Source organism: Rhineura floridana, chromosome 7 (assembly GCF_030035675.1).
Source record: "Rhineura floridana isolate rRhiFlo1 chromosome 7, rRhiFlo1.hap2, whole genome shotgun sequence".
NCBI classification, from domain to species: domain Eukaryota; kingdom Metazoa; phylum Chordata; class Lepidosauria; order Squamata; family Rhineuridae; genus Rhineura; species Rhineura floridana.
The window spans coordinates 70,500,969-70,514,146 of NC_084486.1; the positions used below are offsets into that span (position 1 = coordinate 70,500,969).

A 13,178-nucleotide genomic window follows, 5' to 3' on the forward strand; every position below is an offset into this window, starting at 1 on the left:
ACACAGCTGATTTGTTAATCCAGTCCTGCAGATGCTGTTTAGTGCAAAAGATTTACAACAAAATATAAGCCAATTCATTTGTGCAAACCTGCCACTTTAAAAAAGAAAATGGGGGGGGATAGACAGCAATATAACAACCATGATCATATTTGTGTCCCATAATACAGTATCAATTTGCACATGTAGCTGAGACATATGCAGGTTTATTTTGGGCTATTAATGTCTGGTATTAATATTATGGAAATAATGGATACAAAATCAGCCTACAACATGCTCTTTTGACCCCTTTAAACTCTTTTGGTTTATTCGAGCCAGCTTACTCAAGCTGGGAGAAGGGGTGACTGGGAGGGTTTCCAGAGTGGTTAACAAGACTTTCCTTTAAAAAAGAAAGAAAAAGACACCTCTGGACATTAATGTGATTGACAATTACTGCCTGCTCACAATAACCAGGTAAGGTGCTCAAAAGGGTAACGGTCGCTCAGCTGTAGAGACTCTTGGGGAAAACAGGTTATCCTGACCCATTTCAGTCTGGGTTCAGGCCCGTTTTGAGACAGAATTGGCCTTGGTTGCCAGGGCTGGCACCAAACTGCAGGGGCCCTTGAAGGCAGCTACAAGGTGGCACTACTGCTGCCACTGACAGGGGCTTAAATAAGTCTGGCCGCATCAGCATGTTAGCGTACTGTGCTTGCACATTTGCCATCACCAAAGATGGGGGGGCATGTTGATGCCCCCATCACCATATTGGGGGATGATAAGCATGTGCGTGCAGTGCACTGATGTGGTACTGTAGTACTGCAGGAAGTTGTGCGGCTGGCCTGCACTGGCAGTGAGGAGGTGTTGCCTGGGAGAGTGGCTGCCATTCTGCGATCTGTGCCAGCTTTAGGTCACGGGGCATATAATCCGTGATCCAATGCTAGTGCGGATTGTGGAGTGGGAGCTATGATGCCCAGCCCCAGCAGCTGGGTCCCTCTTAGTGCCGGGAGCCCTTAGCCACTGCACAACTTTCCTGTCCACAGGTGCTGAGCCTGTTGGTCACCTTGATCGATGACCTTCTTTAGTACTGAGGAAGTGCTTGTTTGGTATCTCAGTGGCTTTAATATCCTGGACCATCTCCCTAAATTATCATACAGTGGTTCTGCTCTTTTGTATGGGGCCAGGTTCAGAGAATGGCATTGGGCGATTATGTGTCCATTCCCTGGCACGGGGGTCATATGCCACTATTTTGTCTAATGCTATTTAATATCTATATGAAACTATTGGGAGTGGCCTTTATGAGATTTGGGGTGTGGTGTCATCAGTATGATCTCATGCTGATGACACTCAGCTCTGTTTCTCCATTACATCTGAATTGGTAGAGGCCATGACTGTTTTAAACTGATGCCTGGATGCAGTGGTAGGCTGGATGAACACAACAAACTGAATCCTGGTAATATGGAGACTTTGTGGATGAGTGGTTCCTCAGTCTGATCTCAAAGAGGCTTGGCCAATGTGACTCATTTGTTGGTAATCACATAACTGGACTACTGTAATGCACTCTATGTGGGGCTTCCCTTGAGATTGTTTGGAAGGTGCAGCAGGGTTGTTGAGTGGAGCACCTAAGCACTGGCTGCTGATGAGCATTGGGTTCTATGTTCTATGTTCACAGTCTTGTTATTAGCATGTAAAGCCCTCAACAACTCAGGACCAGGTTACCTGAAGCACCACTTGGAATGGAATGAACTGCCTTCAAGGCGATCCCGACTTATGGCGACCCTATGAATAGGGTTTTCATGGTAAATGGTATTCAGAGGTGGTTTTACCATTGCCTTTCTCTGAGGCTGAGAGGCAGTGACTGGCCTAAGGTCACCCAGTGAGCTTCATGGCTGTGTGGGGATTCCAACCCTGGTCTCCCAGGTCGTAGTCCAACACTCTAACCACTACGACACACTGGCTCTTACTGGGGTATAAACCTGTAAGATCACTAGATCATTGGGGAAAATCTATTCAAGGTATGTTAGCCTACAGAATACCATAGGGCAGTGATCTGAAAACAGACATTTTCCCACTGTTACCCTTATACTTTGGAATGACCTTCCCTTTGTCATACATGAAGTATCTTCAGTTGTTTGCTTCAGTCATCTTGTAAAGATGTTATCTTTTTGTGCAGGTTTTAACTGATCTATAAGTTTGGATCCTGTACCATTGGCCTTCTGTTTTTATATTGTTTTAGTGCTTTTAATGTTGAATTCTGCTGTTGTACACCACTTAGAAATGTTTAAAATAGTAAGTGGGTTAGAAATATTTTTAAATACATTTCCTCCCAGAAACCGGCTCAACATTTCTTAGTGAGCTATTTGCATGTATATTTATTTGAAGTGATAAGATTTTACATCACATTGTGCACATGCATTCCCTTTCCTTTGCGTATATTGCACACATCCAATTTTTTATTTGTCATCTAATTCTATTGGGAGGTTGCAAACCATCACTGGGAAAGTATTATCAAGGTGCAGAAAATATTTTCTTAAGTGAACAGTGTAAAAAAAGTAAAAGAAAACTCATTTATTTCCAAACAGGAGTAGTTGTGAGGGTAGATCCATACCAGGAATAGAGGCATGATCATTGCATGCCCACGACAAGTTTAGTGTTGTTGTTGTTTTTTAAGCAAAGTGGCAGGATTTGGTCAAAATACCTGGCTTCGCCCCTGCACTATCAGTTTGCACATGCTCACTGAAAGCAAAGGAAGGCCGGGCATGTGCAGAAGCATCATAGCGGCTGCTCCACAGATCTGCCCGAGCGCACGCCACCCCCATCCAGGTGAAAGTGGCGCCTGTCTGACGCTCGCGGGCGGCGGCGGAGCGGCATTTCCGGGTGCCAACCCAGACGCTCCCGGGCGAGACAGGCATCATGAGCAGCTCCGAGGAGGAGAAACAGTTGGAGCTTATCAGCAGCCTAAAAGATCAAGGTAAGGCTATATATATATATATATATATATATTTAAAAAGGCAAGGCATGAGCCAATCAGTCTAGCAGGCATACCAGGCAGCGCCGCCCAGGAGCGGAGAAAGAGGATCCACGATCAGGGCTGGGAGAGGCTGCTTTACTCCTGCTACCACTTCCCTTCTGCTAAATCCAGACAAAAAGCACCAGCCAAACCTGAGCAGTTTTCTTTAGCCGTCCTTCTGCAAACGATCCTGTTGCTGCAAACGGGCGATCGCTTCGCACTGCTTGATGCCAGAGGAGGAACGACTCCACTGAGTGTCAAAATGCAGCCAGACGCCGGCGACAAAACGGGAGGGTGGGTCTGGAGGGAACACCATGCGTGTTACTCGCTCCTGAGCTTTGGCAGCAGCCTCGGCCACCATTGGAGCCAATATAGAAAGCCCCCCCTAGGAAACGCTTATAAGGCTGGCGCCTCAATCCCGAGGCCTGAATGTGTATTCTCCACCAGCTTGTTCCTTACTCTCAAGATTTCTTGTTTGTCTCTCTTAATCTTCTTGCTCCGCCCACCCTGCAGGCAAATGCTTGTGGAATTCTTTTTTTTTTACTCGATTGACCAGTAAATCGGATTGATTTAATTATATAATCAACCTCCACCACCCCTTCCCATCAATAGCAGTTATGTTATTTGGTGATTCATCTGGCACTAGAATAGTAAAATATGTCAGCCAATTTGTGGATTTTGGTGCAAAGAATGATGAAATCCAGTGGCATGTGCCTGGGTTTTTGCCTCCCCTTCCCTAAGAAGGAACTTTGTTCTTCACATTTGGAAGAATTTCCAAGAAAATAATGCTCATCTGGTGTTTACCTTCCCTCCCCTTCCAAAAAGTGCAAAATGATTCAAAATAGGAATGCCCCCTCTAATTAAGTAGGCAATGATTCTCAGATATGAAGCTAACTTTTAAATGAACATCAGCCACTGGTTAAAATTCAACTGAAGGAAGCATGGAATAGTGGTTATAGTGCTAGCCTAGGACTAGCGAATCCCAGGTTCCTAATCCCCACTCAGTGGTGAAACTAACTGGCTGATTTCAAGCTGGTTACTTTCTCGCTGCATAACCTACCTCACAGGGTTGTTGTGAGGATCAAAGGAGGGCAACTGTGAGGTCCTAGTGTGAAGAGAAATGGCAGGGTAAAAATGAACTAAATATATGAAATATATTCTCCAGTAGAACTTTGGTGGTGTTCATAATATATTCCTACTTTTTATGCTGTGAGAGCTAGGGCCTATTTGGGCTGCCCTTGGAGTCTGTGGCAGCTCTGATTTTTAATCAGCTGCTGTTTTTCTTAAGGGATTCTTAAGGGTTGTTTTAGACAAAGCGTATGCTCTAACAGTGAGTTACAGCGTATGCTAAAATCCTCAGTGTGGAAAATAGGCTGTACAAGTGGAACTTGGAACAAAATGTTGCAGTGCAGAGTGCTCTTGTTCAGGATTTCAACCACCCATGCCATGCCCTTCTCCAGGATATTCCATTCTGTTCCCCCTCCCCTCAGTTTTACTGTTTTTTCCTGGTCAGTCAGCATTCATTGCCCACTGAGTATGCATTGAAGTTTGGAGAAGGGTTCCCCTTGTTGATGTTTTTTGCCCTGAATATTTTTTATACTTCTGCAAATCTTCAGGTTCCCTTTTGTGGTGGGTGATGCTGTTTTGGCTACATCAGGATCCACAAGTTCTCTGTTAGTTTATAGCAGTCAGGAGAAACCTTTGGCCTTCCAAATGCTATTGAGCTACAACTCCTGTCAGCCCCAGCGAGCATGGCTAATGGTCAGGGATGATGGGAGTTGTAGTTCAGCAACATCTGGAGAACTGAAGGTTCTTTACATCTGGTATATAGCATATTCTAATACAGTCATTTGTAAATGGTGTGCTGTGAAAGAACTGTGAGTGTGCTGCAAGAAACTCATGAATTAAATAATTGTAAAGGTTCATGGGAGCCTGAACTACCCACCCCAAGAGAGTTTCTATATGATTCTCTGCTTGGATCTTACCACCTTCTGAGCACTCTGTGCCTCAGGGCAAGACATTTTCCCCATCCTGAGAGGGAGAACAAAATTCCATGCCTTCAGAAGAAGCTGCCTCTTGCATCTGTGCATGAATCATGCTCTAGGCTTTCCCAATTCCAATCTGGAGGCACATCCAGATGCGTGACTTGTACAGAAATACAGAGAGTGGTCTCTGAGGGCAGGTAATTTATACTCTTCCACACTCTAATGGGAAACATTTCAGCTGCAATAGAGAAACTTGCCTCCACGTTTAGAGGAGAAGGGCAAATATGCCTCAAGTGCTGGACATTTGGGAAACAGTAGCACTACCTCTACTCGGACATTCTAAATCACTCAATTTGACATTTTTTGGAGTGGGAGAGAGGGGTTGTGCCTGCTGCCACATTTCCTGCTGGGCCCCCTTCTGCTGTCCATGTATTGGGGGAAGGCCTAAAGAGGGAAGGCATGACTACATATGGTGACATATGAGAATCCTGACCATGCATGGTTACAAATCTTGAGGGGAGACTGCATGTGCAGAGTAGGCTCCCCACTTCAGACCTTCCCCCAATGCATGGTCAGCATGGGGTGGGGCTGGCAGCAAGTGTGTTGGTGGGGCCAGTGGCCAATGCCTTGCACTTCCACTCCATGCCCTAATAATAGTATATTATAGAATGTCTGAACAGGGCTACTTTTCTAATGTATGGAGGGTGGCAGGGAAACACTATCATTAAACACTTCATATGTTACAGCATTTTTACACTTTGTGGTTCATCTCACTGGAGGTAATCATAACTGTGAAGTAGCCCTGGGGGTTGATTTACAGAGGGTACAATGTAACTGGAAACCATTACATTGATCTATTATTTCTTTGGTCCCTTGAAAGAACCATAACTCTGAGATAGCGCTTAATGCTTTGCATGCAGCGGGTCCCAGGTTCAGTTCCTCCAGCTAAAACACATACACAACAAAACTCACATAAACCCTGCGTTAAAACAGCTGAACTGGTTGCCAGTTTGTTTCTGAGCCCTATTCAAGGTGCTTATATTAGCATTTAAAGACATAAATGACCTAGGCCCCAAATTTCCAAAATATTGCCTTCCTTCCCTACAGACTTTCCCAGGTGTTAAGATTGGCAGGTAGGGGTAGGATCTCTTGGTAGTTTGGCTTCCCTCAGAAGTTCAGGGAGTGGCGGGACAGGAGAGGGCATTCTCTGTGGCGGTCCCTAAAGCAGGAGTCACCAGCTTGGCGCCTGAGGACACTTGTGTGCCTGCCAGTATCTCCTGTGGTGCCTGCAAAAGGTCTCAGTAAATATCCCTTCAAAAATTCACGATGCATGAGAGATCGTGTGATCTTCCTGCTCAGTTCTTGTTTGCCCTGCCTTGGCTTCTCCTGCATTGAACAGCCCTCCCTTAAAAATAAATGCTTTGCTCTGTGATGTACGTGCCTTTTCCCCATTGTTGGAGGGCATACCCGCACCTGTCCTGCCTCTTTTTCTGCTCTTTTAGATGTGGCAGCCATTTGTGTTACGCTACAGCCCCACAGCAGCCATTCCATGACTGGTGCCCACAGCACTCTCTCAGCATTCCAGATGTGCTCACAGGCCCAAAAGGTTGGTGACCTCTGCTTACAGTGGAATTCCCTCTCCACCAAGATGCATCTGGCACCTTCATTTGTATAGTTTTTGTCAGATGCTGAAGACATACCTCTGTACCCTGGCCTTTGACACCTGAGATACATATTTTTAGGACTCACTCCATTCTTGGGATTGTAAGTTTTTAAAACTGGCTTTAATATTGTATTTTTATATTGGAGAGTCTGGCTGGGAGTCCAGAGTCTGTGAGTTCAAATCCCCTGTTGTGTTTCCTGGGCCAGCTAAAGATCAACCCGGCAGTGAGTGGCTCAGGGGTTACGTGCCCTGCCACCTGTGCAGCCGTGGGCAAGCTGCATAGTCCCAAGGAGTCCAGTTGCCCCCCAGCTGGCAGTTGCGGACAAGGAAGAGGCTGGCTTGTGCAGCTGTGGCAAGCTGAGCAGGCCCTAGCCAGCTGGGGAGGACTAGCCTCAGAGGGAGGCAATGGTAAACCCCCTCAGAATACCGCTTACCATGAAATCCCTATTCATAGGGTAGCCATAAGTCGGGATCGACTTGAAGGCAGTCCATTTCATTTCATTTTTCACCTTTCTTTATGGTGAAGAATACGGTGAAGAATGGGTAAGAAATGAAATAAATAATAATAACGCAAAAATAAAAGAGAATCATATAGCAGGTGATGGAAAGACCTGCCTTCAGACTCTGGAGAGCTCCTGCCTATCACTAGGCTAGATGGACCTATTAGAAGGCAGGTTCCTGTATTCCTTATCCCAACTAATATGAAGGGTGCATTACTACCACACACTTGATAGGAAGAGGAATGAAAAGTGTCAACTGCAAAATAAGTTGTACGTAAACATTGAAAGAGGAAAGTAGTTTGTTGCATCCCTTGCCATAATTCTCTTGCGTATTGTTTTTCCCTAAAACACTCGCAAGTATTTCAGTTCAGGACTCTTCCTTATGCTGCCTTGTATGTTTGGGAGCAGCTGTATCATATCTCCTTGTACTGCTTTAGTAATGTAGGAAGCCGAAGTCAGGTGGAAGGAGCTTGCAACTAGGGATGCATCGTTCTGACAATTTTCAGTTTTCTCAGTTTCTCATTTTTCCAATCTTAAGTTAATTTCTTCACATTTCTGCAGCAATTTCTGCATTTTTTAGAATAAAAAAATCCTTGTGAAGATTCTTCAGCATTTTTGGCACAATTTTCTCGTAATAAACACATTTTTCTATGTGGCTTTGACATTTTGCAAGTAATTTCCTCTAATATAGTGAATTTATTATTCATTGAACTTGTATCTTGCCCTTCCTCTTGAAGGCGCCTAGGGTGGCAGACAAAACAATTTAACAAAAAGGAAAAAAAATTAAAACATTGCAAAGCTCACTTAATTTTGTTTAAATAAATCTGAAGCACATTAAAAATATAATGAAAACACAGTTAAAACATTTTAATGCATTTCTATGTGTTATTTTCACTAACATATGCATTTATGTGCACAAGGTACCCTAATATATGCATTTTTGTACACATTGCTTTACTGAAGGACTGCACTGTAAAATTCAGAAAAGTGTTTCAGTTTGCATAGTGTTTTGGAAAGTGCAAAATTGGTAAATTCGCCTTTAAATGGGAACCGAATCAAATTTCTCCCTCATCCCTACTGGTGGCACAACTGCTTTCCTTGCCAACATTACCCCCCTCCCCCTGGAGCTGGGGCAATATTGCTGTGAGAAGCAACACTGTCATGGATGCCCAGTTTGTGAACTTGCATTTTTGATATACTAGAGTACATGGGTAAGAAATATACTGCAACAGATTATTTTCCAATGAGGTAGAGATGTGATAGCCTGGGCTGGGGTGGCAGGGAGAAAACTGGGAAATCTTTTCTTGTTTTTTTCTTTCCCAAAGCTTGAAATCGAAAAAAAAGAGGAAATCTTGGGAAAGCCTTTCTTTTAGACCCTTCTTTTGTACTTTCTTATTCATAATGATGAGTGAGCTAAATTTTAAAGTAGCATTTTGAAATAATATTGTTGCAACCAGTTCATGCTGCTGCAAATCTTGGAACCAGGATTCAGAGGCAATAATGTTAGTGGATGAAGAAGAGTAAAAATAGTTGAGTCAGGTTGCATGGATGGCAGGGGGCGTGTAGTGAGAGGGCAGAAATAGCTAGAGAGAGTCCGCCTCTTCTCCCCCCAACACACAAACACACACTCCACCTCTGCCTGTAACTTTTCACAAGCCTGGTAAGATTATATACTGTGGCTGTCTGCATACCATACATTTAAAGCATGTGACTTCCCTCAAAGAATCTTGTGGGAACTGTAGTTTACCCCTCATAGAGCTTCTCGGGATGCTTAACAAACTACAGTTCCCAGGATTCTTTGAGGGAAGTTGTGTGCTTTAAATGTATGGTGTGTATGCAGTGTTTCTCATACTCAAGCATGAGTAGGGCTGTGCAGTCAGGTAAGCTCAGTTTCCAATGATTCTTGTTTATTTCAAGATAACTTTTCTGCAATCTGGAATAGAATGAGGAGTGGAAATCCTGTCCTCACTTCAGATGTCAGTGTCCACCCCAACTACAGATGTTATCACTTATTTCACCCCCTCACACACACACATATTTTTGACTCTGGCCTCACCCACTACCAGTTCTGTCCTGTAACCTACTACAGAATCTGCTACCCTATGAGGGAATGCACCCCCCTGTTGATTAGGTATCTTAATTGCATGGAGCACCAATGCATATACCTGAGATCTTTAAACTTAAGGTGGGATGTAAATAGCCTAATCAATCAATCAATCAATCAATCCCTTTTCAGATGTCTCAGTAATTTTTTGGATATTTGGGGCACTTCCTATGAGATGTGTTGGGTGCATGGCTTCCTTTCACCACACATTTAATGTACATGTGGAGGAATATGTGAAGGGGACTAGTGTCATCAACAGTTTCCTACCTCTTAACTGTCTCCCATTGATTTATCTCTCTAATGGTATATTCGTACAAGATTGTCATGTAGCATTTTGCTTGGCCAGGAACAGATGGCTCTGTGAACTACAGTGTGATGACAGATGCTGGAGGGTGAGGAAGAGGCAGGAGGAGGAAGAGGGAGATGGAGGCAGATGGGTGGCTGTGGAGGAATAAGCAGGACAGGGCAGCTCCTTAACCATCCTGCTCTGCTGCTGCCCACCGCTTCCCTCCTCCTTGCCCACCACTGAGGCTGAAATGGCACTATAGGCAGGAAGTATGAGCAAGATGGGCAGGAGGAGGTCTAGAGGGAGTGGGTGTTTTTTTGTGAGGTCTAGGGGAAGTGTGGGAAGTTTGGCAAGGTCTAAGGGAAGGGGTTTTTGGTGAAGTCTGGGGTGGTTGGTAAGGTCTAGGGTTTTTTTGCTAGTTCTAAGGGGAGGATGGGTTGGCGAGGATTAAGGGGGTGGGTTTGGTGAGGACTAAGGAGAATTGGGTGAGTGGGGGGTTAGGTGAGATCTAAGGGGATGGGGATGGCTAAGTTTTAGGGGGTTGCGCTTTGGCAAGAGAGTGGGGGAAGGCAGGGTTGGCTGATGAAATGAAGCAAGCACAGGTGCAGCCCCTAGTATATACATGACAGTAAACAGTCTATAGACACCCATTTCTCTAAGCACTGGAGTCAGGGCCGGCTCCAAAGGGCAGCCAGGTCGGGCCCTGGCTGAGGGCCCCATGTTAGGGTGGGGGAGTAGTACTCCCCTTCCGCAATCTGCATCAGAGTCCCTGCCATGGATCACAGGGAGGGAGCTTCCAGGCCACCTGCCCGTTTGCTCGCTCCACCTACCTGTCTCTCCTGTCCTCTGCTACTGTGCGCGCTGTGCGCACAGGGCGGCCATCAATCATTATTGTGGCAGACGCTTCTTTAAGGGGCTGATGCACCTACTGCCATCTTGGTTGATGGCAGGCATGTGTGCACGCGCATGTAGTGTACCACACATATGTGCCATCAACCAAGATGGCGGTGGGGGTATGAGCCCTTTAGAGAAGCCTCCACCACCATCTTGGTTGAAGGCAGCCCTACGCATGCAGCACATGCAGCAGCAGGACGCAGAAGAGAGGTAGTTGGAACAGTCATGCCTGGCTGTGTGTGTCCGTGTGGGTGCTGGGGCCCAGGACGGCCTGGTGCCAAAGGGCCCTGGCATGCCTGGCGCGAGCCCTGATTGGAATGAGTAACCAGAGCCATTTCCTTTCCAAACCCTCTCTATGTCCTGAATGCACACCTTTATTTTTCCCCAGTTAAGTGAATTGATAGAAACTACAAGCAACAAATTAGGCCTTCCTCCATCATTGCCCCCCACATGATAATGATGGGCATTTCACTAGTCTGGTAATCAGCTTCTTTACATCAGCAAAGTAAATCACAGTTGACTTCCTTAAGTGGGTGCTATTGCGAATTACAATGAACCACAGGGGAGGTAGGATTCACTTGACTAAGGTATGCAGTTCCAGGCATTGTAAATCAGAATTATGCCTAGAAGGATGTTTACTAATAGGCAAAAAAACCCTTGAGGTTTAAGAATGTACCTATACCCAACAGATATTTCTGTGTTACCAAATTCTTCCATGCTACACTGGAAGTGGATTTCACTGTGAAAGACCAACCCAAATTGTGTTTGCCTTCTGACAAATTTGTAAGGCAGTACAATATTTCAGGGAGGAGCTCAGTTCTCCTGCTCCCCTGGTGCATCCACTATAGCTGCCCAATTTCGCTACTTTTTAAAGTTTGATAGAAATATCTGTGGGCTATAGGTTTGTTCTGAAATCACAAGAGTTATTTTGCCTATTGGTGCATTTCTCTGCTTTTTAATCTGGGAGGTAAGAAATGGGATCCTGTGCAAGTTTGATGAGAATGGATTGATTATTTGCATGCTTTTTGAGTTCAGTGGGATTTGCATGCTTTGGATAGGTGAAACTGATCATGAGGGGAAGAGGAGAAGGGGGAGGGAGGACTGGAGTAGGCAGAGGGGAAGGAGGGGAGAGGAGAGGGGGAGGGAAAATGCAGTTTGATCAGTTGCATACTTGTTGAGTTCAGTGGGATTTACTCCTGTGCAATCATGTTTAGGATAGGTGGGGAAAGGGAGGAGGAGGGGGAGGAAGAAAGGAGGGGAAGGAGGGGGAGAGGATTGGAAGAGGAGGGTGGGAGGGGAGAGGAGGGAGGAGGAGAGGAGGTTTACTCATTTGCATGCTTATTGAGTTCAGTGGGATTTACTCCTGTGCAATCATGCTTAGGATAGGTGAAACTGACCTGGGAGAAGGGCAGGGAGAGGAAAGGGGGAGGGAAGGGGAGAAAGGTTAGGGGGAGGGAAGGGGAGAAAGGTTAGGGGGAGGGAAGGGGAGAAAGGTTAGGGGGAAGGAGGAATGTGGAGGGGAGAGGAAGGAGGAGGGGAGATTTGGTGGGTGGACACTGGACAGAGGGAAAGCCCCTTTCCTTTCCAAAAGAAAAATACTGTTAACAGTATCATTGTTTTTCAAGGTTTCCCCCACCTTTTTATTCTACAGCAGAAACATGTAGTCTCCCACCCAAATTTAAACCAAAGTTGTCCCTTGCCACATCCACACCAGGCCTTTATTTCACTTTAGACAGTCATGGCTTCTCCCAAGGAATCCCGGGAAGTGTAGTTTGTGAAGGATGCTGAGAGTTGCTAGGAGGCTCCTATTCTCCTCACAGAGGTACAATCTCCAGAAATCTCTGGGAAGAGGGGCTGACTGTTAAACTGCTCTGGGCACCTAGAGGTTTGTGAGGTGAATAGGTGTCTCCTAACAATTTTCAGCACTCTTCACAAACTACACTTCTCAGGGAAGCCATTACTGTTTAAAGTGGAATTAATATTTGGTGTGGGTGTGACCCCCTGATTAGCCAAGCCAAAGAGCCGTGAGTCTGGCTTTTAGAACACTAACAGTTGGTTCTTACTGAGCATGCCTGCACTATCATAGACTCCAATGTTAACTTTCTTAAATTAATTCAAAATCAGCCATGCATTTTTTAAACTTTTAAACTGCAGATGAAGAAGGTCAGAGGATGGGGCAAGGTCAGTAATAGGATTACAGGTACTCTGTGAACATGGCTGATTTTTAATTAATTTCAACAAATTAGGAGACCACTGACAGAAGAAAGTCCAACAGGCTTCTGGATTTTTTTTTCTTGTTTTACACTTTCAAGTCTCGATTCTCTCTGAGTGTTTTGTGTATCTCCATTAAAACTTAGAGGGTTGTTAAGCAAGCATTTCTGAGTTCAGGACAATAAGTTTTGTAAGATTTTGTTTTGAAATGAGTTTATGGGAAGCAGCAGAATGGCATGGAGGGTATTTTCAATTTAACATGGCAGAATGTAACAAATCATGCTTGCTATAGTGTACAGCAACTCACTGTATAATAAGAAGAGGAAGAGATAACAGGTTATTTATGTGATTTAATTGATGTTTAATACATGTTGCAAGCTGCAGTCTGCAAATGCTAAACCTATGTAGAGTGCTGTACAGTGCTCTAGCAGCAAGGATATGAAAACCAGAAGGTAGAGTGCTTCTGAAGCAAACCTTACTTAAGTGCAGTTTGATGACCTCCTGGCTTTTAATCTGAGATAGTACTGGACTCAATTTGCTTGGATGTGGTAT

At 44.9% G+C, this 13,178-nt stretch overlaps 1 protein-coding gene across 5 annotated transcripts in view; it reads left to right on the forward strand.

Annotated features, from left to right (window-relative positions):
• The first annotated feature begins 2,807 nt into the window (after positions 1-2,807).
• Positions 2,808-13,178, forward strand: part of SHTN1 (shootin 1) — a 168,777-nt gene continuing 158,406 nt past the window's right edge. For 2 of the 5 annotated variants that reach the window (XM_061635884.1, XM_061635885.1), the window contains exon 1: positions 2,809-2,944. In XM_061635884.1, coding sequence (XP_061491868.1) covers positions 2,887-2,944 — 58 coding nt within the window. In that variant the 5' untranslated portion in view covers positions 2,809-2,886. Of the gene's footprint in view, positions 2,945-13,178 lie in introns of all 5 variants that reach the window. The other 3 variants (XM_061635887.1, XM_061635886.1, XM_061635890.1) reach the window with 3 other exon arrangements.